We start from the raw sequence: 26,650 nt of genomic DNA on the forward strand, positions 1-26,650 counted from the left end.
GTCTGTCAGCTTCGCTTGGTCCTTTCATGCGGATCCCCTCTCTCGCTGAACCCACATCCGGCGTCTCTTTGTGGAACTGTCTCTTCCTCCCTGGAAGTGTTGCCGTCCTTGTACCTCACGTCGTGCCAGCCAGGTACCTTTGTCTGCCTGCAAGCCCCTGTGCTCTGTCCGAGTGCCTTGACAGCGTTTTCTGTGGACTGTCCCCTCCACCTTCTGCTGCCAGGAATTTTTATCTAATTCAGTCCCTGCCATTATCAGTTCTGGACAATCAGATTAAACAATGGTACATCTGCATTTCCTGGGTTTAACAATTAATGACAACACAAGTTAAAAAAAGGAATTGTTACCAACCATGAATAAGTACAGATATGCTGATTAGAAACCAATATTTCCAAGTCAGGTAAATACAGACATCCTCCAAGGAAGCAGCAGTTCTGTTATCACACGTGGTATTGTTTGTAAATCTCAACCAGCCATAAACTTCAAAGTGGTGACTCCTTTGCAGTACAGCAAATAAATACATCCTGCAGACAGCCTTTTAACCTCTCACCCCCAAGTCCCAACAGTGGGTGCCTAATGGAACCACCCAGTGCACAAAAAAATGTAAAAGTGTCCCCCTCTGACACAGAGACAGCCCTGGTCAGAGTCACCAATGACATCTTGATGGCTGCTGACCATGGCTCTCCATCACTCCTTATCCTCCTGGACCTTGCAGCTGCATTTGATATGGTAGATCATAATGTTCTCCTTCATCGTCTCCACTATATGCTTTGGAGTGGTTCGAGTCCTATCTTACAGATAGAGCTGAGTATGTGGCCTTGGGGGATGCTAAATCTTGTACCCACACTGTCACCTGTGGGGTCCCACCAGGATCAGTCCTTGGGCCGACCCTTTTTAATATCTATATGCTACCCCTGGGTCACATCATCCGCAAGCATGGAGTGTCATTCCATTGCTATGCTGATGATATGCAGCTCTATGTGAGACTGGATTCGACTTCTCTTACACCTCCATCTCCTCTTTCCTCTTGCTTGGATGAGATTGAGGCCTGGATGTCCAAGAACTTCCCCAAATTGAACAGCACCAATACTGAAGCTCTTTTAATTGGCACTCCACATCAACTTTATTCCTCTGTAAATTGTATTTCCTTTGCTGACCGTACCATTACCCTCTCCCCTTTTGTTACAAATCTGGGTGTCAAGTTAGACTCCCATCTGTTATTTGATACACATGTCCATCACCTTTGTAAAATTGCATTCCTTCGTCTCCGAAACATAGCCAGACTTCGTCCCTACCTCTCCCTCTGTGATGCTTAAAAGCTGGTTCACGCCTTTGCCTCATCCAGGTTGGATTATTTTAATTCACTCCTCATCGGGATCCCCAGCAAAAGCCTTCAAAAGCTCCAACAAATTCAAAATAGTGCTGCATGAATCCTGATGAGGGTGTGGAAATATGAACACATTTCACCACTCCTTTGGTCACTTCATTGGCTCCCTATCCACCTTCGTATCGAATACATATTCTGTTTGTTTACTCACCAGTGTATCCATGGAAATGCTCCACAATATCTTAAAGAACTCCTTATATTACAATCCACTACAAGAAACCTCTGTTTTGCAAATGCCTACCGCCTTCGCCCCCCTGCGACCAAACTCCATACAATGGGTGACCGAACCTTTGCATCCGCTGCTCCACGGCTCTGGAATGCCCTACCAGAGAGCCTGAGAACACAGCAGATTGTGGGCTGTTTTAAAAAACAGCTAAAGACTTTTCTATTTAGGAAAGCTTATTAACAAGAATGCTATAATTATTGTTGTTTTATCTCGCTTTGCCTTTGTTTAAACTTTTTTATGTAGCACTTTGAGATTTACTACTAATGTAAAGTACCCTATAAATAAAATGCATTATTAATATTGTTGTTATTATTAATTAAAGTTGTTAAACAAAAATATGGTGGTTTGTAGTAGTTAGCTGTCATGCAAATATTAAACTATATGCTTTTATGATTTATTTTAGGAGAAGCTTTGATCAATCAAAATGGAAAGCAGTCATTGGACTTCACACTCAGCTTAATTTAACATATCCACAGACGGTTATTTGTCAGATTGACAACATTTTCATGAACCCGCATTATAATAAAAGAACAAAAGACAGTGACATTGCTCTAATACATCTGGAGTCTTCTGTACATTTCTCAGGTAAGAGGGATAATTTACATATTTTACACCAAAATACAAACAACAGATGCTTTCTTGTTGAATTTTTTTTGCTAAATTATTTGAATAGCATTAGCAGGCTCTGGATAGCACATACTGTAGCCATAGATAACAATCTGAATTACAATATATGGTTTTGTCATTTTTCTTATGATGTCAAAAACTGAAGAAAAGAATGTCCCTAAGAATTAATTTACATAAGCATGGCAAAATTCATTAACAAGAAACAGAAAAAAAGGCCTTTTTGGACTAACCATAATGCCGGTTGCCCTTCAAAAGCAAGAATTAGCTGTCTGGTTCAAAGGCAGTTTTTTTTTTTTTTTTATCATTTATAAATTTTCTGTTCCTACTGTTTAATCTAGGTGGTGGTCTCCAGTCTTTCGGTTTCAAAAATTTGTGTGCTGTCATCACATTTCTCAGGCAATTATTGTCTCATTCATGTTGCTGAAGGTTGGGCTTGCATTAACTTATTAATGTGAATCGTATGTGCAGCAGTGTGTGACATCATGTCTACCATTTTTTCCATTAAAGGTGCTCAGAAGCTGTACTGCCACAGGACTGAACTTGGCAGGCAAAGATAAATAAAGTGGACTGGGAGATGAAACGTTTGTCAAAAAACAAAACAGGTGGTCATAACCAGAAAACAAAAATAATAATGTGTCATAGCCAAAACAACAAAAATAAAAAAAACAATTATCAAGGTGAAAAATGCAATAGTCTAATTGTCAAAACACTGATATTTTATAGAGAATTTTATTAAATTATAATTTTATCAAACATTTTAGAGAGGCTAACAACTAGTGGTGGTTCGTAATGTGGGGTGCTGGGGCATCTCCCACCCCCCAAATATTTTAAAAACTCTACTCAAATTAATTAGGAAATGCGAAATAATCCTGAAATAAATTTATTTACACATCGTGCCTAGTGTCAGTGGATGACAACATCCATTCAACATTGGTTCCAGCTTGTACTTGTTTAATTTTTGCATGAATACCTATATTTCCTGGGTGAAGGACACCAGCTACATGAGAGTGTATGAAAGTCCTTTTGGCAAGCAAGTGACCTAAGGCTGCCCTTTAATTGGTTGTTTTCCGATTTTTCTGGGGACACAGCTCTCTGTACCCCAGATGCACCCATATTAGTGTTGTTTTAGTTTTTTTTTTAATCTAATGTGATTGGACAATTGTTGATGCACTATTTCAAGTTCACGTCAATGGTTTACAGTTCACATCCACCATTAACATATGAGCGAGCACGAGTTTACGGTGATGGCAACTTCAAGTGGAACTTCAGAAATCAAAGAAAATTTTGTTATTTCTTTAATGAAACACCCATTCATAAATGTTTGGGCCAGACTGACCTGATTTAAGAATTCAGCAGCAGGCAAGTCAACAAGGACGACCTTACTTATGGACTTTTTCCACTCTTGTTATGACAAACAGAGTTGGCTAACTGGATGTGTTGTAAGTAATGCCTTTTTTTGCTTTCTCTGTTTGCTGTTTCAAAGAGTCAAAGCGTTCTGGGCAACAACAAGGGTACAAGACCTGAAACATCCTTCTAAAAAATGCAAGCGGCACGAAAGTAGCTAAGTCATCAAAACCAATGTTTTTCAACCAGTGTGCCATGGCACAATGGTGTGCTGTAAGTGCTATCCAGGTGTTCTCTGCAAATAACAGTGTAGTGCACTTGGGTCTGAACCTGTGAGGGACAAGCTCCACAGGTAGTTGAGACCTGTCTCAGAAGGATAGGTCTACCTGGAAAAGCTGGCATAAAGGTAGCTCTGTGATTGCTATGTTGCAGACACAGCACTTAGTGCACTTCAGATGCGTCTTTAGGCTGCTAATGTCCAGCTTCCCTGGGTGTGTGTTTGTCAGCGAGCCTCATAGCACTGGTGGATAGTGGGCATAGGAGTTGCCTCTGAAGCAGAGTGGGGCGGTCAAAAGGGAGAAGCACCTTGGAGATACCACCAAAGTGCTCACTAAATGCCAAGTCTGCGAATGCTGATCTCTGTCCTCCTTTTTTACTGGCTTCTCTGGTCCCGCCACTTTGGGCAGTTGAGCAAGTGTATGAGATATACTGTATATCTGTTTATGGTTAGTAAGATAGGGCCTTGGGATGATTTTGGTTACAAAAAGTGTGCTGCTACAGAAAAAAAAGTTGGGAAACACTGATGCAGACAATAGCACGAGGCAAATTGTTTTGTCAGGTTTAGGGAAATGACTCAATTTAATCAGAAAGTAATAGAGAAATTTTCATGCCTGAAGGAATGCAGGGCAAAATCTATGTTCAAGGAAGTATAGATATTCTGATTATAAAAGCGAAATAAGATGTAGGTTGGACTTATCCTGTAGGTGTAGCACAAGACAGGTTGGAGGGTGAGTTACGTTTTAAGATGTGGGGATCTGTGCATCTTGCAGTTTGTACCGAGGTGAGGTAAGCCTGGAAAACCTGCATGAGACTGGGCAGACCGGCAGCTAGTGCAGAATAAAACTAGGGTGGAAATGACTCTGTGGTTATGGTAAATGATAAACTAGGATGCAAGACTTGAGAAAAATCAGAGGACTAGTGATTGTATGATGTGGATTTATGGAGTACAGTGGAAATGGCCAAGGACAGGTCACTATTAGCAGAGGAAGAATAAGTTTTGGATTGGACTTATGCTATGGATGTGTTTTTTATAAGACAGAAATGTGCCCTTTTAGAATGATTACAGAGGTGGGTTTGTGGACATTATAATGTGGGTTTTGACAGAATGGGGAAATGGGCAAGTTGGTAGAGGACTGAGGAATTTAGAGAGAAGTGAATTATAAAATTTGGGTGCAGGTACACCTGTTCCTTTCCACATCAGTAGGGCAAGTTATGGGAAGCATAAGTGGACTGGGGATGTCATGGACTGAAATTTTGGAGCAGCATGGTGGAAAGGGTATGATACATTTTACCCTGAATTTGTCCTATGGGTCTGGTACTGGACTGGCCAAAATGTGCATTGGCACTATGATGAGGACCACAAGAGCATGTGGAATGACTAGATAATAGATAGATATGAATGTCACTATATAATAGATAGATATGAAAAATACTATTTAATGGATAAGTGCTGCTTCAATTTATCCCCCCAAAAATTGTGCCCTTGTCCAAATTTTTTTCACCGGCCGCCACTGCTAACTACAAGCTAGTACGAAGAGTATTGTGTGGCCGCAGTTTAAATATTGGAGTAAGTACATGATTATAATGAAGTACCTTCTGGGTCCATGCCCCTTAGCAGTGAGTAGTAGTCTTAACAATGAATACCCAAAATGGCAGTGCCCACTAAAAACCAAGATGGCTTGTAATTTTAAAGTAATAATGAAAATATAAATTAATAAGCCTTAAATCAGAACTACTATAGAACATGAAAGTGAAACAAAGTTCCTGATGTTTCAAAACACTAATAAAAAATAAACATGCCCAAGGAAACATTTCTAGAGATCAGGATGAATTAATAAGCAAACTATTTCAAGACGGAAGCACAAGAGAAGCTATCAACTTTTTTTTGAGCTGTTTTAGAGAGCCAGGTGTTATCCTTGTGACATTGTTTTATTGTTTTTATTGTTAGCATTTTGTCCCATTAGTATGCACATTTTGCAAATTGTTTTGAACACTAGTTACATTCTGTGCTTCTGTCCCTTTGTTTTGCTTTCCTTTATTTTGTTTTGCCAGCATTACAGAGTTATGTTGAGCTGTTTTGGAGCTTTTTGGAATTTTTGACCATGTTGGCTCAGATGAACCAAAGAAGTCTTTCTAAAGACCGCTTCCACAATAACATGCTGTTTCCAGGAAATCTTTTTATTGAACAGTAGCTACAACAGAAACAATTCATCTGTAAATTTTAAAAGTATTTTTTAAATTATTGCTAGAATTATGGCAAGTTACATATTGTTTCTGAGGATTTGAGACTAGGAAATTTAGAATATGATGCATATTTTTGTCTATAATGAACTTTGACAAATTTTGTAATTTATTGGCATTTCATTGTAACACCTTTTTCTTTTCAATATGGGCACTGCCATGTTTATTCATCGGCTGTTTCCATGGTAATCCTTCCTAGAATTCACAATGTGACACTCATTTGCGACTTGAATTAGGTAACAGAGTAAACAACTGAGTTTGACAGTGTTGCAAAGGCGCTATATAGACGTCGACCCGACATAGTCTGACAACAGAGGCATGTAAAAATGAAACTAAAGGATTTATTTTTCTTCAGCCGTGGGGCACGTCTTCCCCGTGTCCCGTAAGCCCTACACAGTCCCCAAAACACACACAAAAGAAAAATCGCCCAAAAACACACTCTTCTTCCTCCACTTCTTTCAAGCACCATTTGTCCTCCTCCTCCCAACTCTGGCACCTCAAGTAGTGGCTGCAGGGTCCTCTTATAGCCCACCCAGAAATTCTCCAGGTGCTTGTTGACCTACTTCAAAGCTGCACTTCTGGGTGTGGCTGCATCACCGCCCACACGGGCTAAAGGAAGCTGTGCAGCTCCCCCTGGCGATGGCCACGGAGCCCAACAGGACTGAGCTCCGGTGTTCCATGATTGTGGCCATGATGCAACCCAGGGGGGCTGCCACCAAGTCTTCCGGGGGACATAGTTTGCACCCCATGGCTGTTCCCTCGAATTCAGTACCAAAGGAGCGTCCCAGCCGGGCATGGGTCCCAGCTGTCCTTCACAACACATAAATCCTTGAGCCACTGTGCTATGACTATTTACTTATGAATTTACTTGTTAATAAGTCTCTGCTCTAGTTATGTTGACTACAAATCTTTGCTTGTGTTTTGGCTCTGGTGAAAAGTACTTTTTGACCCACAGTTCTTCTCATTTTTGACCTACATTTCTCCAGATTATTTTAGTTTTTTCTCTTATTGTCCATTGCAAGTCATTATAGCAATTCATTGTCACAAGTCACTGTGTGTGTGTGCCCGCGTGCATGCAGATGTGCCATTTAAGTCATGACAGGGATTATTAAAACTCTTAAAGGGTTTATTGCACAGAGGAGTCCTTAAAAATAAAAGGTATCTTTTATAATGTACTACTAAAATAATATTAACTCAAATTAAAATATTAGAGGAAGTTCATTAGATCTCTAATAGGAAAGTAGAACCTAAATCACTTAAAAACAGTACCTGATAGTCTAACATAATTTTCAAACCATATTCTGAGATCTGTGCTAATTAAAAGCAATATTTACACTGAAAATAAAGTGTGAAACCTCATGCAAGAAATACCATTTATTCTAAGAATTATGGCTGTAGCAGTACCATTTAAAATATGTGTTTTTGTTTTTTTTAGTAAACACTAACTACAGCATGCTTTCAGCTGGGGGGGGGGGGGGGGGGATTCATCTTCTCACAAGACAAGCCCACTCATAACAATTTATTTTTTAATTTTAATTCTTACGACAGATCTTAACCTTTTTTTTTTTGGATACTATCCTTTTATAAATGTATACAGTTGGTTTGAAAAATGAGCAGTTTAGAAAATATATGACTTTAAAGAACATTGTTGCACCAATGTGGATCAGTAATGATTTCACTTGTCTGATATGGCATGAGCTAAGCTCTTCTTATGTAGGCACAGTAACTTGAGCACACCTTGTTGAACATTCGTAACATAAATCATCAATGGTGTAAATAGAATTACAAACATTAATTACATTTTTGTACACATTATTATATTGTTTAGTAGTGTTTAATAGGGTTAGTTACTTTATGCTTGCCTTACAAATTAAGGAAGATGTTTTCTTGCAATTCCTTGATAATAGAACATGTTTATTTGATTTTGTCCCTTTATTAACCCTTCTGCATTGAGTTACTGGGAAGCAGGGTCATTCTGCAGACTGATGCGTTTCCTATCCCAAATGATTCCAATATCATCATGGAATAGCTAATCTAAGACATGTGTTGAGAAATTCTATTAAGCATATTCAGTGCAGTATTGACTTCATTACTTGAAAGATTACCATAGCAACCAAGGTGCATTTCATTTTATGCCATGTGTCTTAGTGAAAAAGGAAATGTTCCTAGAATTAATTGTTTATATCCCAAGCAGATGACTTACTGTATGCATTGTATAAATGGAAGTCAAAATAAAATATTTTATTTATATGCTCAGAAAGGTTTATGTTTCTGCCCTAAACAATATCTGTGAAACACAAGGTTATTGTCATATGTCCATGTAAGAGACATAACAAAAAATTTAGACAGAGTAAACCAATAATTACAATAATTTGAAGGTAGCAAATACACAGCTAAAACAAATCCAAAACTTAGTCATACAGAAATTTGTACTCAAGCAGACCTGATGTTCTGAAACGACTATGCATATGTTATATTTGTTAATCTGACAGAACAAAGGACAGAAGAGGCACTGAGCTCTTTAATGAATGGCAGTTTAATCAGAATTCACTTTATTGGTTAGGTTCACTAATACGGTATGTAGTTGTACTCTTGATAGCAAGAACAACACAGAATACAAAAGGTAAATTATAAGAAAATAAAATATAAAATGATCAAATATGATGCAGCATACAAGGGCAATGCAAAAAATAAAGAGAGAGTAGGATTAAAATGTCCAGGCAGTCTAGTGTGCAGGTATACATAGATACTAAGTAGAAGCTCAGACCTGATTAGTCAGAATAACTGGATGTGGAAAAAACTCTTTAGATGACGTGTGTTTTAGCGTTCACTGCACAAAGATGTTTGCTGTAAGGAAGTCTTCAGAACAGGTGATGCCCTTGGAGAGTCTGATCAGTAGGGATCTTTGCAGCCACTTCCTTTCCCTAGACTCACACTGTATACACCTAGAATGTGAGTTAAGTTATAGCATACAATCTTTTTACTGGATTTGATGATGCGCTGCAGATTGAACTAAGCCTGAAGAGAAGCAGCACCAAACCAGACTGTTAGAGACAAGGTCAGAATGGACTTGATGATGTTTGAGTAGAATTGGACTAATATTGCTTGAGGGAAACTGAATTTCCTCAGCTGACGCAAAAAGAACATTCTCTGTTGGGATTTTCTAATAATATATGTGATGTTATTGCCCCACTTAAGGTTTTGTGACAGCACAGTGCCCAGAAACTTAAATGACTTTGTCATTCTAGGGGTTGAGCCATTTATAGTAACTGAGCAGGTGACTGTTTCCTGAAATCTATGATCATCTCCTGAGTTTTTTTGAATATTAAGGTAAAAATTATTATGGCTACACTACAATGTCAGAAATTTAAGAAGTCTGACAGACGAATCACCAGAGGTACAGTCATTTGTATATAATAAGAATAGTAGGAAACTGACACATCTCTGCAGTGCTTCAATACTAAAGTTTAATACTAATACTAAGGGTCAGATGTACTGTATGCCCAACTGCCCATACTGTTTCCTATCTGTAAGAAAATCTGTGATCAAATGGCTGGTTGATATGGGTGAGTTATTTATTAGGAGCTCTGAGATGATTGAATTGTAAGCAGAACTAAACTCCACAAACAAAATCCTCACACATGCCCATGTCTTATTAAGCTCAGGCATACAGGTGCATCTCAATAAATTAGAATATTCGAAAAGTTAATTTATTTCAGTAAATCAATTCAAAAAGTGAAACTCATATATTATATAGATTCATTACACACATCTTTTCATTTTGCTGATTATGGTCTACAGGTGATGAAAACCTAAAATTCAGTATCTCAGAAAATTAGAATATTACATAAGACCAATAAAAAATTATTTTTAATACAAAAATGTTGGCCTCCAGAAAAGCATGTCCATGTACGCACTCAGTACTCGGTCAGGGCTCCTTTTGCATGAATTACTGCATCAATGCAGCGTGGTGTGGAGGCGATTAGCTTGTGGCAATGCTGAGGTGTTATGGAAGCCCAGGATGCTTTGATAGTGGCCTTTAGCTCTACTGCATTGTTGGGTCTGGTGTCTCTCATCTTCCTCTTGACGATACCCTATAGATTCTTTATGGGGTTTAGGTCAGGCGAGTTTGCTGGCCAATCAAGCACAGTGATACCATGGTCATTAAACCAGGTATTGGTACTTTTGGCAGTGTGAGCAGGTGCCAAGTCCTGCTGGAAAATGAAATCAGCATCTCCATAAAGCTTGTCAGCAGAGGGAAGCATGAAGTGCTCTAAAATTTCCTGGTAGACAGCTACGCTGACTTTACACTTGATAAAACACAGTGGTCCAACACCAGCAGATGACATGGCTCCCCAAATCATCACTGACTATGGAAACTTCACACTGGACCTTAAGCAACTTCGATTCTGTGCCTCTCCACTGTTCCTCCAGACTCTGGGACCTTGATTTCCAAATGAAATGCAAAATTTACTTTTCATCTGAAAAGAGGACTTTGGACCACTGAGCAACAGTCCAGTCCATTTTCTCCTTCGTGCAGGTAAGACGCTTCTGACATTGTGTCTGGTTCAGGAAGGAGCCCATGTCCCAGATACTTTTGCTTCACAACCCTCTCAAGGCTGCGGTTATTCCTGTTGCTTGTGCACCTTTTTCTGTCACATTTTTTTCCTTCTGTTCAACTTTCCATTAATATGCTTGGATACAGCACTCTCTGAACAGCCAGCTTCTTTGGCAATGACCTTTTGTGGCTTCCCTTCCTTGTGGAGGGTGTCAATGATTGTCTTCTGGACAACTGTCAAGTCAGTAGTCTTCCCCATGATTGTGTGGCCTACTGAACCAGACTGAGAGACCATTTAAAGGCTCAGGACACCTTTGCAGGTATTTTGGGTTAATTAGCTGAGTGGAGTGTGACACCATGAGTCTACAATATTGAACTTTTTCTCAATATTCTAATTTTCTGAGATATTGAATTCTAGGTTTTCATTAGCTATAAGCCATAATCAGCAAAATGAAAAGAAATAAACACTTGAAATATATCACTCTATGTGTAATGAATCTATATAATATCCAAGTTTCACTTTTTGAATAGAATTACTGAACTAAATTAACTTTTTGATTATATTCTAATTTACTGAGATGCACCTGTAAATTCACTACATCATCCACAGAGTGTTTAGCTCTGTATGTACACTGGAATATGCCAAGAAAGTCTTTTGTAACATTCTTGAGTTAATTTAAAACAAGGAGTTCAAAGGTCTTCATTACCATAGAAGTTAAAGCTACTGGTCTGTAGTCATTCAGACCTGTGACTTTGTTTTTTTTTTTTTTGTTGTTGTTACTGGATTGATGAGGAGGTCTTGAAGCAGGCAGTGCACAGATCCAGAGACTGGTTGAAAATGTTACTGCAAATACTGTAGACAACTGGTCTGAACCGTGCCTGAGTGTGAAATGGAAAATAGGGTCCTGGCCTGCAGCTTTTTTAATATGCTGCTTTTTGAATAAGCTGTGCACATCTTTTGCAATGATGACAGGAGGGGGCACCTGAGAAGTAGATTTATGTCCTATTGTCTTTCAAAGTGACCATTAAACCGATTTAACTCATTAGCCAGACTGGGATAAGCAGAACTAATTAATGTTTATTTTTTGTATTTAGTGACCTGTTTAAGGCCTCTCAAGACTGATGTGCTATCTCTTGCAGACAGTTGTTCCTGCAACCTGTCTGAGTACTTCCTTTTGGCAACTTTAATCCCTTTCTCCAAGATATACTTGGCTTTCCTTTATTCCTCACAATTGCCAGACCTGAAAGCACACTCTTTGTCCTGGAGCAGTTGTCTGAGCTCTGGGGTGAACCAAGGATTCACAATTGTTTTTGTTGGAATGCAAACATATTCACAAAAACTAAAATATGAACAACATCAGTGTATTGATGTACTGTATATTGGAGGTTTAAGGTTTCTTTATTTAGTCATGTTTACACAAGAAAACATGAAATTTGCCTTCTCAGTTGCATCTAATAACAGACAGAATGAGATAAAACAGACAAATAGAAACAAGAAAGATTAAGGTAAGGCAGTTAGATAATACATATTTACACCAAAAAAAAAAAAGGTTACAGGATATATATCAACAACCTTAATCATTATCTCTGATATTTCTTACTGAAAAGTTGTATGGCACTAGGAAGAAAGGAGTTTCTGGAGCAATTTGTGTGGGTTTTCAAAGCGACCATCCTTCCTGATTTACTGAACTTTAGTTCTACATGTAATGGATGTCTGTCATCAGTTGAGATGATTTCCAGTTTCTTTAACATTGCCCTCTGACACACACTAGTCAAATCATCTACATCAGCCCCATTAACTTTAGCTGCATACTTTGTAATCTGCTGGAGCTTTTTTGAGTTTTGGTTTTGTCTGACTATTAAACCAGGCAATGAAACTGAAAGTGATCACAGACTGGATCATACTGCGATAGAAGGACAACATGAGGTCCTTGTCTACTTTAAATAGTTTGAGTTTATGGAGGAGAAATAAGCGCTGGTTGCATTTAGGAAATAATTTTTTTGTATTTGTATTCCAGTTAAGATTGTTATCTAGGTAAGTTCCGAAGTATTTATATTCAGTCACTATTTCTACCTCCTCTCCCAGAACTACAATAGGTGAACATATAGATTTCTATCTCTTAAAATCAAATATAATTTCTTTGGTCTTTTTTACATTCAGAGTGAGAGAGTTTTTATTGCACCAGTTTACCATACAGTCCACTTGATTTAGATAGTGGCTTTCATCCTCCCCAGTTATGCATCCTATTTACATGGTGTCATCCTCATACTTGATAACGGAGCAGTGGTCATTATTCTGTCTCAGGTCACTTGTGTACAGAGTAAACAGTAATGGTGATAAGACACACCCCTGCGGACTTCCTGTGTTTGAATGAATGGCTATTGAAAAAGTGTCCTGAACTTTAACTGTCTGTGAACGGTTTAAAAGAAAGTTCTGAATCCATAGTGTAATAAATGGGTTTACATTCATACTGTTCAATTTCCCAATCAGTATATGAGGCTGTATAGTATTGAACGCTGAAGAAAAATCCAAAAATAGTGCTCTGACATATGAACCAGGCTGATCAAGAAAGGTGTAGATTTGATGTAAGATAAAAAGCAGAGCATCTTCCACACTTCTGTTTGCACAATAAGCAAATTGATTGTTGTCTTGAAAAGACTTTGTCTCTTTCATTAAAATGTTTTTCACCAAATGTTCAAAGCATTTCATTGGAATAGATGTAAGTGCTACTGGTCTGTAGTCATTTAAACAGCTTGGCCTAGAAACCTTAGATACAGGGGTAATGATTGATTGTTTCCACAGATCAGGTACAATACCACAGGTCAGAGACCAGTTAAAAAGAAAATGAAAAACTGGGGAGAGCTGCTTAGAGCAAGACTTTAAGAGCCGACCTGATATGCTGTCTGGTCCCACTGCAATGTTTGTTTTGGCCTGCCGCAAGCCTTTTTCCACTTCAGTTAAACTGAACTCCATCACAGCAGAATTTCTGGCGTTTTTATAAAGCATCTCCTTTATTTCTGTATTTTGGGTGCTGAAATCACTTGTTTCAAATCTGGCAAAAAAGTTATTAAGTTTATCTGCTAAAAGCTTGTGGTCTTTGTCAGCTGGAAAATTCACATTCTTTTTAGAGCCCAGTCCTGTAATTGTTTTTAGTCCCTTCCAGACCTGCTTTGGATTGTTATCATTAAACCACCTCTTGATTTTTTCCCCATACATTTTTTTATTTTGTTTAATTGACCTGTTAATCCTTTGCTGCAAAATTCGCTGATCTTCTGTCTTATTTTCTTGATGTGCATGTTGCTTTTCCAATAGTAACCCTTTAACCTCTTTAGTGATCCATGGCTTACTGCTTGGGTACAACTTGACAGTTTTTTCCTTAATGATCATAGACTCACAGAATTTCATACATTCGCCGACAGTGTAAATGGCCTCATTCAGTGACTGTGAGGATATCCGCACATCCCAAGTTGTACTGGAGAAGCATTCCTGCAGTTCCTCTACACTGTCCTTGCACCAGTTTTGTGTTGTTCGTATGACTGGTTTTTCTTGTTTCAGTTTCTGTTTGTACTTCGGGAGTAGATGAATAACAACGTGGTAGTTTTGAAGGCACTCCGGTCTATATAGGCAAAGCAGCCATGAAGCTCATCTATTGCCCTTCAGGTCCACTTTTTAACTATTCTTTTGACTGGCTTTGCAATTTTCAGCTTTTGCTTGTAAGTAGGAATAAGGTGAATCATGAATGGTCAGAATTACCAAGGAGAACACAGGAGATGGCGCAGTAAGCATCTATAATAGCTGCATAGCAGTTATCTATAATATTTTAATCTCTGGTAGAGCATGTATTTGCTCTTGGTATTAAAGAAGGACATAGTTAAAACTAACATGGTTAAAATCACCGAAAATAATGATTTGCGAGTCCGGGTTGTCTTCCTCAATCTCTGTGATTATGTCAGCAAGTTGCCACTGCTCTTCATGAGCAAAGCAAATGTAAATAGTAGAATTACTGAGGAAAACTCATGGTAAATAAAGCAACAATAAAGAACCCTTGAAACCCTTTATTCTGTTGCAAAGTTTGACAACATTGTCCATTCGGTACAGCGTGAAGTTGGGAAATATTCATGTTTCAGTGAAGCACAGAGAAGATGATAAAGAAAAGTCAGTTTTAGTACATATTAACATCTGCAGTTTGTCAACTTTGCTTGTTTGCCGATAAGTGGACATTAGATAGACAAGCATCAAATAAAGTAGAATGGCATTATTCACCACCTGAGAAGGGAAGCAACAAAGAGATACATTCACCTCAGTTCATACACCATGGAACTTGAAATGACCATGTTGTTCTATTTTTAGAAATTTGAAACACTTTACTATAAATCAGATTATAAATATTCTTAAAGTATGTGTGTGTGTGTTTGTGTTCACCCTTCAAAGGCCTGGTGGCCTATTCAGGGATTGTTTGTGCCTTACGCCCTGTGTTTAATGGGATGAGCTTGAGCATCCCTAAGACCCTGCACTGGATATAATTGTTAAGAAAGTTGATTAATGAAAGGATTGTTGCCACATATGAAGATCTGCAACAATGTAATTTCTGTGTTATTTACTATCCCTGAAAACATTAAGCCAAGCCTAATGAATTGTCCATATTTCAGTGGATGAACATGAACACTGTATCTAATACAATTAGAGTCTGGAATTGCTGGCAATTACACATAAAAATATACAAACCTAACACAGAGCTTTTAAAATGGTAACATAATGATACTTACCAGAATTTTAACCTGTAGTTTTTTTTTCTTTTTTTTTAAATTTAATTTAAAGTGTTCTATAAATGTGTATTGACCTAGTGATAAATCATAGGTGGATGCTAAACAGAATCCACGCCTGTGCAAGTTGGCTTGGAAAGCAACATATTTTTTAATTTATGTATTACTGTCTGAATTGTTAGTGCTTCTGTGTTTATTTATAAACAGATTCTTTGTATTTTTATTCTCAGTAGATCAGATTAGAACATAGTGGTGCTTGCTATTAATATGCAGAAAATAGAATAAATTTGTGTTTTAATCAATAGTACATTATGAAAAAATTAATAGCCATTAAAAATGAAAAAAACTCCAGTAATAGTCCTTAGGATATTACTTTTTCTTATTTTTTTAATTAATATTAAAATTTACAGTAATTTGTTTCTGTTCTAAGTGCAAAATCCCTTCATTTTCATTACTAGTATTGCTTCTGGGACAAGCACAGAAAGTCCCAAGTGCATAGCCAAAGTGCAAAGCTTTTTACACAAGGATTAGGGTTAATCAAACTAAGTGCAAGTGAAAGTCCAAGCCCACTATCTTGGGAGTCTAAGGTTCACATCATGAGAGCAATGTTCCAGCAAAGATCAACAAAAGAAACAGTAGAAAAAGTGAAACAGCATTGTTTTCAAAATGCCAAAGGGGCTGATGCAACATGGGCAAAAGTGTACTAACTGCACAGGACTACAGCAAAATTTAATAAGGAAACTAATCTTGAGATTATTCAAAACCCCAGCAGTGAGTGGGGGGTCGTAATCATGAAGTCAAAAAACAAATTGCCATGGCTCAATACATGTCACAAAAATTGTAGATTTAAAAGAGAGGGCAGGAATTTGAAAAACAATAAACACATACATAACTAAAGCCAAATCATTAATCTTAAATAATAGTCAAAAAGCAAAGCCGGAATTTGTTAACCAAAAAATTTCAAAACAACAAAGGAATTCAAGTTTTAAGGTTTTGATTGATTCCAATCCTAGACAACCAGGAAATGCACAACGTAGCCTTTATAGTTTTGATCTGGATATATTACTGTTCGAGAAAATACTCTGTAAATAAGGAATAGTCTTGAGTCATAATTATAAATTAAATTCAAGATGGACATCCTTTTATTACACCAGGCCAGTATAGCCATGCAATGTGAACTGCTGAGCTCTCTATAGCAAGAATGGTTAGTCTTAAGAGAACAGTTAAATCGGTAAATTAAGAAACTTACTAAAAAAACAAGCTCTTGTTTCCTTACTGCTGTCTGCTAGAGTGCCTGAAATGCTACCAGCCCAGCTCTATCCATTATTCACTCTTAAGACCTCCTCCTTGGCCTTATTTAAGATATGAGGCCAAGAGGTCAACATCATTTTCAAATTGAAGCCATACAACCCTCAGGTCCCTAAATCAGTGTATTATGTAAACATACCGCTATTGATCAGACATCATTTAGTTATTGAGACAAGTTTTATTTTGTCTTTGTTTTGTCAGAAATGTGGTTGTCACTTAATATTATTTTTTCTTAACACCCACTTTTCATTATTTTGAGAAACAATTATTTTTTTTTACTTTTTACAAGTAGGTACTATATTTCTTCTGTTTTATTAATTTGCATTCAGACACTAAGATTCAAAATTCATATTTCACTGGAAAAGGTTGTCAGCAAAGTGAAACAAATATCATATAAGGCCAAGAAAATTATGACATTGACAGAAACAAAGACGAAAGTCCTAACTTCATTAACTATTTTCTTCCTTCAGCCTAGTACTAATAGTTTTTGATCTTTAAACAGTGCATCTCAGTCATGTAACACAGAATCTTCATTCTAACAGTAAAGATGACATTACACATTTCATTCTAATAATGAAGCAAAGTGTTTTATTTAAATGTCACAAAACATTTTCCTGTTCTTTATTCACAGTCGCATTTTTGACAAACTGCTTCTTGAACTTTTACCAGCCTAAATTATATATACAGTATGTCTACTAGCTATTCTCATTTTTCTTAAATTTTCTTTAAATAATTTAATTCTATTATCAGAGAATCATGCAATATACAGTATATCATATAATTATCCTTCTATTTGCTTCTATTCCTTTAAATAATTTCCTTCTATTTTCCTTCTATTGGGTAGAGTGGTGGCTCTGAGGCTAGGGATCTGCACCAGAAATTGGAAATCTTGTACACACCAGAAGTGATTCCATTCTGTTGAGCCCTTGAGTAAGGCCCTTAACCTACAATTGCTTCATCCTGGGTATGACATTAATCTGCATACAGCCCTGCAAGCAGGTCCTCCAACTTACAGGTAAAACCTGGGGGTTGGTGGCAGGATTGGCACTCCAGCCAACATTTAAAAAAAGCAAAAAAAAAAAACTCACACTGTTCTTGAGGTGTCACCTGCTGCACTTGGGACCCAATCCAGGTGGTTCGTCGTGTGACCAGTGCGGCAACGCGCTATCAGTGCATGGTCCCAACTTATTGGCATATGTCCTCTGTACTTCTCCCTTACTCAAGGCAAATAGCAAGTATCAATATTGTAGTGAGAACAAACTCATAATTGTCTTGCCTACTGTACTTATTATGCTCCGCAAATGGGTTTAACTTTACACCAATAATACTGAACAGTTGTTTGACAGAAGCTAGTCTCACAGGGCCAGACATGATTCTCAAATAAGAATACATGCCTGGGGACAACCTGTTAAGTGTGTAGTGAATGGCAGAGAAATCCTGCCCTGCAGAGGCTAATCCAGAGGGCTTCTTCCTAAAACACCCACTTCTAATTTCTTCAGTCCATGTGTTTTAAACTGCCACTGGGGTCTCGAGGGAGAGCACAAAAGATACTCCACTTAAAGCTGAGAGAATATGGATAGCTAAAGTTGCTGTTATCCATTCAGAAGCTTATTATTTGAACCTTGTAATGAGCACTGCAACAGTGAAGACAGACAGACGCACATACCGCTGTGGTGCTCTACATGTTTGAGAAGTGCCACTGTCTGCTACAATATCTTTCTGTCATTTTAACTATTGCATCACTGTATTTCATAACAGCAGCAAATAGAGTTTAGATAAGCATTGTGGTTTTTGGATATACAACATGTTAAAATGCTGCGGCTATTTTATCATGGCATTTTTTGCATTTCCAATTAGATAGATAGATAGATAGATAGATAGATAGATAGATAGATAGATAGATAGATAGATAGATAGATAGATAGATAGATAGATAGATAGATAGATAGATAGATAGATAGATAGATAGATAGAGAGAGAGAGAGAGAGAGAGAGAGAGAGAGAGAGATACTTTATTAATCCCAATGGGAAATTCACATTCTTCAGCCGCAGCATACTGATACAATAAATAATATTAAATTAAAGAATGATAATAATGCAGGTGAAAAACAGACAATAACTATGTATAATGTTAAATGTTAACGTTTACCCCCCCGGGTGGAATTAAAGAGTCGCATAGTTTGGGGGAGGAACGATCTCCTCAATCTGTCAGTGGAGCAGGACAGTGACAGCAGTCTGTCGCTGAAGCTGCTCTTCTGTCTGGAGATGATACTATTAAGTGGATGCAGTGGATTCTCCATAATTGATAGGAGCCTGCTGAGCGCCCTTCGCTCTGCCACAGATGTTAAACTGTCCAGCTCCATGCCAACAATAGAGCTTGCCTTCCTCACCAGTTTGTCCAGACGTGAGGCGTCTTTCCTCTTAATGCTGCCTCCCCAGCACACCACTGCGTAGAAGAGGGCGCTCGCCACAACTGTCTGATAGAACATCTGCAGCATCTTATTGCAGATGTTGAAGGACGCCAGCCTTCTAAGGTAGTATAACCGGCTCTGTCCTTTCTTGCACAGCGCATCAGTATTGGCAGTCCAGTTAGAAAGTAATGGTAAATTTCCATAGTTATTCTTGTAGTCAGAAGGTGGATGCTGTGCAGCCTCATCTGTGCATCTACTGGTGTAGTCAGGCAAATATGTTGATTCGGGTGTTTGAGTCCTGAAATATGCATCACCTGTGACTTGTTATCAGCTATCAGCTGTCTTAACAGCTTAACAATGTAAACACATTGTTTTCTTCAAATGCATATTGTACTTTTATTTTCATAAATACAGTTACAATTCTTTCAAACTTACATCGACTTCTACACAACCTACCTACAACCTACCAACTTACATAATCATCGTAACACTGAGCAACAAAGAGCACACACAGCACCTGTGACAACATTATCATTCACGTTTACCATTTGTCCATTGATGTCATAGAATGCCAATGTGAAATCTGGTGCTACAGAAAATTCTTCCCATGCATTAGGTTATGTTTATTTTTAAAACAGGTTCTTTTTCCTTTTAAAATGTGCAATGTTCTCCCTGTACACGCGACACACGTTGATATGTCTAATTGTTGTTTTTTTTTTAATGAGACATTTCGACTGTTGACAGTTCATCATAAGCAGAAATTTGCTGTCTGTCAGACCAGGTTAAAGAGAGCACCTCTGATCTTTGCAGTTCAAAATCACCACCCATATTCTGAGTGCCACCTTCATCAGGTGTTTGATTGGTTTTGAGATGTGACACTCAGTGAGCGATCTAATTGTTCCCAGCCAATGTTAAGCACAATCTAATTATGGTTGTCTCCAGATGTATACAGTATATTATATGTCTGGCTTCAGCGAGACCAAATAGAAGCAGTAAATAAATGGCACATAACAGCCTGGGAAGCCAATCATAATTACCTGGAATGCCTCTTTTGAATTATTCCCAACATCCAAAAATGCTCCTATGATCATTTAAATTTTTTTAAAGGGCATAGCCCAAATCTGCATTGCTTCTCCCAAACTGATGGCATCTCCATGGATTTGGTATTAAGTAAAGCACCCAAAATTAAGTTTGCCCACGATGGTAGAAGTGTATAATTCTTTGGTTCACTGAATGCATTGTTTAGATTTTTTTTTTGAAAGAGTAGTCTAGCAACTGTCTCTGTACACTTTCCAAGCAGCAATTGAAGATGTACAAACAGTGCCGTAGTCTCAAGTACAAAAATTAAATAAATTCCGATGGATGCTTATGTAAATGCCTTCACTGTGGTGGCCGTCAAATCCTTAATTTTCTAAAAAATACAAAATTTATATTCACTTATCACTCAAACCAGGATATGAATGCTTACACAAGATCTTGAAACATTTACAGTGCATTCATATCCTCACTCATTCAATAAAATCAAAATAAGTTTTGATATCCTTAAACTTGATGTTGACTCCTCCCAAAAGAATTTGGAAGAATTAAGATTGAACAGGGGCGGCACGGTGGCGCAGTGGGTAGTGCTGCTGCCTCGCAGTTGAGAGACCTGGGGACCCGGGTTCGCTTCCCGGGTCCTCCCTGCATGGAGTTTGCATGTTCTCCCCGTGTCTGCGTGGGTTTCCTCCGGGCGCTCCGGTTTCCTCCCACAGTCCAAAGACATGCAGGTTAGGTGGATTGGCGATTCTAAATTGGCTCTAGTGTGTGCTTGGTGTGTGGGTGTGTTTGTGTGTGTCCTGCGGTGGGTTGGCACCCTGCCCAGGATTGGTTCCTGCCTTGTGCCCTGTGTTGGCTGGGATTGGCTCCAGCAGACCCCCGTGACCCTGTGTTCGGATTCAGCGGGTTGGAAAATGGATGGATGGATGGAAGATTGAACAGCCCAGCAGTAAAGGTTCAAAAGGGTTTTATTTAACATCAGTGAAGTACTCAAAATAATATAGGAAGCACTCTGAAGTCTACATTTTAGGATGGTGGTATTTAGACAGTATTGGACATAAGAGTCTTATTCGTTTTGCCTAAAGAACTTACCATTCTGAGAACAGTTTACATCACTAATAGAGCTCACCTTATGCTGAGTACTAATACAGAAATTATCTAAGGATCAAATATTTCTGTAAAGATGAATCACTAAATGCACATTACTGATAATTTCTAAAATGCACACACAATAATGAATTTAACCCTTCATGAATAGAATCCATTTACTGCGTCAGCATGTATCTCACTATGCATTTATACAACTTCCAGTTAAGTCTTTTTTATAGCATATTCAGTGGATTGGAGGGTGAAAGAGGGTGAAGAGTTTGTGAATGCAGTCACTTTATATTTAGTTAAAAACTATAAACCTTCAGCTTCGCCTGTCAGGGGGTTGCAATGGAAATCTTCAGAACAAATCTCTTTGTCACACTTAGCAGCTTCCATCTAACTGTGCACAGACTCTAAGTTTGCTGCATGTATTTTAACTATATAATATATAATTATACTTTGCTTAATAAATTTGAAAACCTTTCTGAAATCAAGTTTTCCTTTTGTTATTATGGTTTATTGAATGTAGATTGATGGGCAAAAATGACCAATTGATCCATTTCCCATTGGGATTAATAAAGTATCTATCTATCTATCTATCTATCTATCTATCTATCTATCTATCTATCTATCTATCTATCTATCTATCTATCTATTTAAAATTAATCTACAATACAAAGTGTGCAGAAAGCGAAGGGAACTGGATACTTTCTGAATCCAATGTTAATGACATAGAAATTATTTTAGGTTTCATAGGAGTTATAAATAACATTAAATGAAAAGGAAAAATGCTTGCAAAAGATATAAATAATTTGAAATGGAGGAGTCGAAAACAAAAGCATTCCTGGTGAAAATAAACCCCTTGGGTGTCCACAATGCTTTTGAAACAAACATAGTCAAAGTCTTGCTGTGGTACGAATAAAGCCAGAAAGCCAGTCCCCAGATATTACCAGCAGGCTTCAATCTATACCTATCCCTAAATAGGGAACTGCCTTTAAAAGGTTAAAATGCAATAAAAGCCCTAAGATGTTCCAAAATGATAGAGGTTACTGTAAACATTTGGCTTTTTGAGACAACACGAACAAAAGTATCTTTATAAATGGCGAATTTATTAACTGAAAATAGCTAGGAAGCAAAAATAAGAAAAATGAAAAGGATTAGTGTATAAGACAATACAAATATGCAAACAAAATCCACTAAAAAAAAACAAATGAGCTGTAAGTGTCTGACGCACGTGGGACTTCTGACATTCATTAGCTACATAGCTCAGATGAGTACACCCCCCAATTGAAAGGTCTGGTACAAGAGCCAATTCTGTGCTTAGAGCAGAGGTTCCTAGCCAGAGGTACATTTACTTAAAAAAGTTGTGGCAGTCTCGATTAGTTCCCAAAGATGAAACAAGACTTGCTCTTTTAACAGCTGTGCCAAGAATATCCAAAAACGTAGGTGAAAAGCAAGAACAGGGATCTCACTGATTGATGTGTTCTCATCAGTCGAGTGTGTTTTGTTCTAATATACTAGTATTGGCTCATCATTAGTTGTTTTTAAATAAGTGAAACAGCATTACTATTTGCTATTATTATTGTTATTCTTATTTAAACTTAAAAATGTTAAAAACGTTATCTTAGAGGTTTCCCTTTGTGGATTGCCTTATTATGGTAATAGTATAAACTCAAATTACTGAACAAAACAAGGTGGGGATAAATTTACTTTTTAAAAGTTGCCATGAGGTAAACAGAGTGAAAAAGGTTAAGAATCCCTGGCTTAGAGTAATGTCTTCTTATATCCAGCTGGAACTTTTGAGCCTTTTGCATGCTGGTGAAATTGTGCTCCACATTTTAAGAACTTCTGCTGCAAAGGCTTACTAATCTCAAGACCGTCCCTGCTCCTTACCCACATTTTGTTTGAGTTGTTGAGCTCACACAGTTATTTTATGTTGTTCTTTTAGGGTGAGGCTGAAGCAGACTTCACTTACTATACACTGATTAGAGTCCTTTAGCAGCAAACACCTCAGCAAAACTCATTAATGGTAGGATGCAAGGAGCTTGTTAGAGGAAGCATAGCTCTTAGGATCCATGGAACATACAAGCCCCTTGAACTCATTTACATTTACTTATTGTATTTGGGTGACACCTTTATTCAAGGCGACTCACTATATTTGAGATAGAATTGGTTATATTTCTTTTGTTTTTTCAAATAGGAGCACAGGCAGGTGTAGCAACTTACTCATGGTTGCACAGTGTCAGTAGAGGGATTTGAATCCACAACCTCAGGGTTTGAAGTCCACTGAACCACTATGACACTACACCGACATCACCCAAGGACATTGTTTCTAGGAGGGATAAAATTAAGATTTAATATAATAATAAATACATCTATGATAACATTTTACTAGAGGTCTTAATTAATTTATGCTAATCTCTTCACAGACTATATTCAACCCATATGTCTTCCTGAAAAAAATCAGCAGTTTAAGCCAGGAACAAAATGCTTTATTGCTGGCTGGGGCTACTTGCTTGAGAGTGGTAAGTTCTCCTTAGTAAAAAGAGGCTATAAATACAAGGTTATGGAAAGTGTATTATTTCCTTTGTTGTTATAGTTCTGCATATTCAATATGTGTTGCAAACTGTAGTATTTATTTAATGTAAAATTAAAGTAAAATATTTGTTTTATTCTCTTTATTTAGGTTTTCCACTTACAGTATTCTCTGCTTTTACTGTATATCATTGCTTAACATACAGAATGAATACAATAATAATAATTGAGCATTTATATATTTAATAAAGTATTAATAACTACAAGTTAGGATTTGTCCAAGCTCAGCATTAAGTAATTTGCATGCAGTCACATTCTGTGTCAGTATCTCTCACCTTAGGTCCATTGTCATTAGATTTGAGTACCTGGTTAATATTTACAATTTCCTTGTCATGTTTGAATTTCATGTAGGGTCTGTTGCAAATATCTTGCAAGAAGCAAGTGTCCCAATAATAGCAAATGATGTCTGTCAGCAGAGGATGCCTGAATACAATATCACTCAGAGAATGATGTGTGGAGGATATGATGACGGTGGCATAGACACTTGCCAGGTACAATTAGATGATGATTTGTAATGAGCAATGTGTAATGCTATTAAAAACAGAAAGATGTTCTCTTAGATCGTTATACTACCAACTGTGGTACACAGGTAATGTTTTACAGACACAAAGTATTTCTTGATTTTCTACAGCAAACAGATAATAAGAGTACAACTTATTCATCTGAAGCTGTCATCCAAAATAATTTCTAAGTCACAAGCATATTGTATAAATATTTTCCATGCTTTTACCACTGGAACATTAGCAGTAAAATTTGCATGCCCAGCAAGAACAGACTCTCCATACATGTTATTTATCTTCACAATGATAAAGTATGGAATCAACTGTAGAAAAAATATACCTAGAGTAAAAAGCAAGAAAAGTAATGTACTGTACATGATTATTGTCTATATTTAAATACCATATTTCAACTACTTTGGAGAGTATATGACACACTGAGGCCTTCTGTTTTTCTCATTCAGTCATTGTGGGGGTTTTTCAAAAACTCTTTCAGTAAAAATGACCCTTCTTAGAAATGTGATATTGATGTTGTAGATGGGTTTATGTTTCCTAATGATACTTACAGTAATGTTCTCCCAAAGGTCACCCATAGCAGTCTAAGGAGAGGGAGCAGGCACAGAGAAATCCATAAAGGTCTACCAAATCTTTTCATGCCTCACCTGAAAAGGCATATCAGTATCCACTCCTGGACCCAGGCCAATGGTTGCTGTTATGTATGAGCCATATAACCCAATTAAACTCAGCCTAAAAAAGCTAAGTGGTTCTGCAATGTGGTCTTGCTACTCACAAGGCAAAGCATGGAAGTTGGTAGATTTAGACATATTAGATTTTGGAAATAGAGACAGGCTTTAATAAAATTCAAAGTATGGTTTATGCTCCTCATGATGGTAATTCTAGGACCCATTCATTAATGGCAATTGTGTGAAAAGTTGTCAAGTTAAAGAAAGAAGGTTTTCATGCAATTTTACCAAGAGGGTCATGGATTTGCCTGAGTGGTACTGACAGACCAAAAAGCAGCAGTTGCAGTAATCGCTGAAGTGAAAGGCCAAGTGTTGAGAGTAGTTTGATGAGGCCACTGATTATGAATTTTGGAAGACTTCAAAGACATTCCAATAAATCTCTTGACAGCCTAGAATGGGTAGCTGGGACATCATCCTAGCTGCTCTCAGCAAATGTAGGGAGGCCGCAAGATAAGATGGTGGTTTCCAATTACTGGGACGTCACATCTCTCAGCCTCATTGGAAAGCCTAGGCTAAGCTACTTACAATGAAGCCAGGACAAGACCATTTTCTTGTTGTTCAATATTGCTCCTTATATATATTTTTAGGGGTTATAAGAATCTGTCTACCAGTACTTTGTAGATATCAACGTTTAGCCAAAGCTTCGGGGAGCCTGAAACACAATGGCTATACCACTTCCATTTGCAAATGATGCTCTGGTCTTGTGCTACTTAAACTGTGATTAGTAACTTGCCATGGATCGATTCATATCTCACTGTGAGCGGTCAGAAGAGTGAATAGTGGTACACTGGTTTTTAAGGCAGTCTCACTGTTCAAGCAGCCTAAGGATGCTGAGGATAATCATGTAGTTTTTCTGTTTCATGTTACTTCCATGTCAATGATCTTACCTTTAAAATAAAACACCGTTTATTTGTACTTAGGCTAAATTGGTCCCTATTTGGTTTTGTAACTTGGGGTGCGGTAATTTTTAATGCTATAACGTATTTGTTACTGGACATGATGACTGTTCATCATCTAATATTTGGAAACCATCAAGTAATTTGTATTTTTTGTTCTTAATCTGGCAGGGAGATTCTGGGGGTCCTCTCATGTGTCAAGAAGATAAACAGTGGATATTAGCAGGTGTCACCTCTTTTGGTTATGGGTGTGCTCAGCCATTTCGTCCTGGTGTGTATGTCCGTGTCACTGAATTTTTAGACTGGATTCAGGCCATAATAAAGTGGTCTTTAATTTAACTTTTATTTTCTTACTACAGTTACTCACCCCTGGTAACTGGATTATTAACTTGGATTATTAATATTGGTATTTTGTTGTTTAGTATTAGATTTTTACAATGTGAGTTTCTGCCTTTTTAAAGCTGAACAGAGGCCAAGCACACAACCATAATGTATAGCATACAAATTGTAAATCAAAGCATGAGGAAAGCATTTTTTCTAAAGTTTTTCTTTCTGTACTGTATAAACCTGTGCTTTTTTGTTGTTCTGTTGAAAATAAAACACTGAGTGACCAGAACAGGCACTGAGCTTCAAATTTCAAAAAGAGGAAA

General features: G+C 37.6%; 1 protein-coding gene across 1 annotated transcript in view; it reads left to right on the plus strand.

The window, feature by feature from the left end:
- tmprss15 (transmembrane serine protease 15) overlaps nt 1-26,650 on the plus strand; it is a 159,572-nt gene extending 132,922 nt beyond the window's left edge. The window contains exons 22-25 of the mRNA XM_051926620.1: nt 2,017-2,198; nt 23,699-23,794; nt 24,216-24,355; nt 26,172-26,650. Of these exons, the coding sequence (XP_051782580.1) occupies nt 2,017-2,198; nt 23,699-23,794; nt 24,216-24,355; nt 26,172-26,339 (586 nt within the window). The 3' untranslated portion in view covers nt 26,340-26,650. The remainder of the gene's footprint in view (nt 1-2,016; nt 2,199-23,698; nt 23,795-24,215; nt 24,356-26,171) is intronic.

The sequence above is a fragment of the Erpetoichthys calabaricus genome, chromosome 4, assembly GCF_900747795.2.
Source record: "Erpetoichthys calabaricus chromosome 4, fErpCal1.3, whole genome shotgun sequence".
NCBI lineage: Eukaryota > Metazoa > Chordata > Cladistia > Polypteriformes > Polypteridae > Erpetoichthys > Erpetoichthys calabaricus.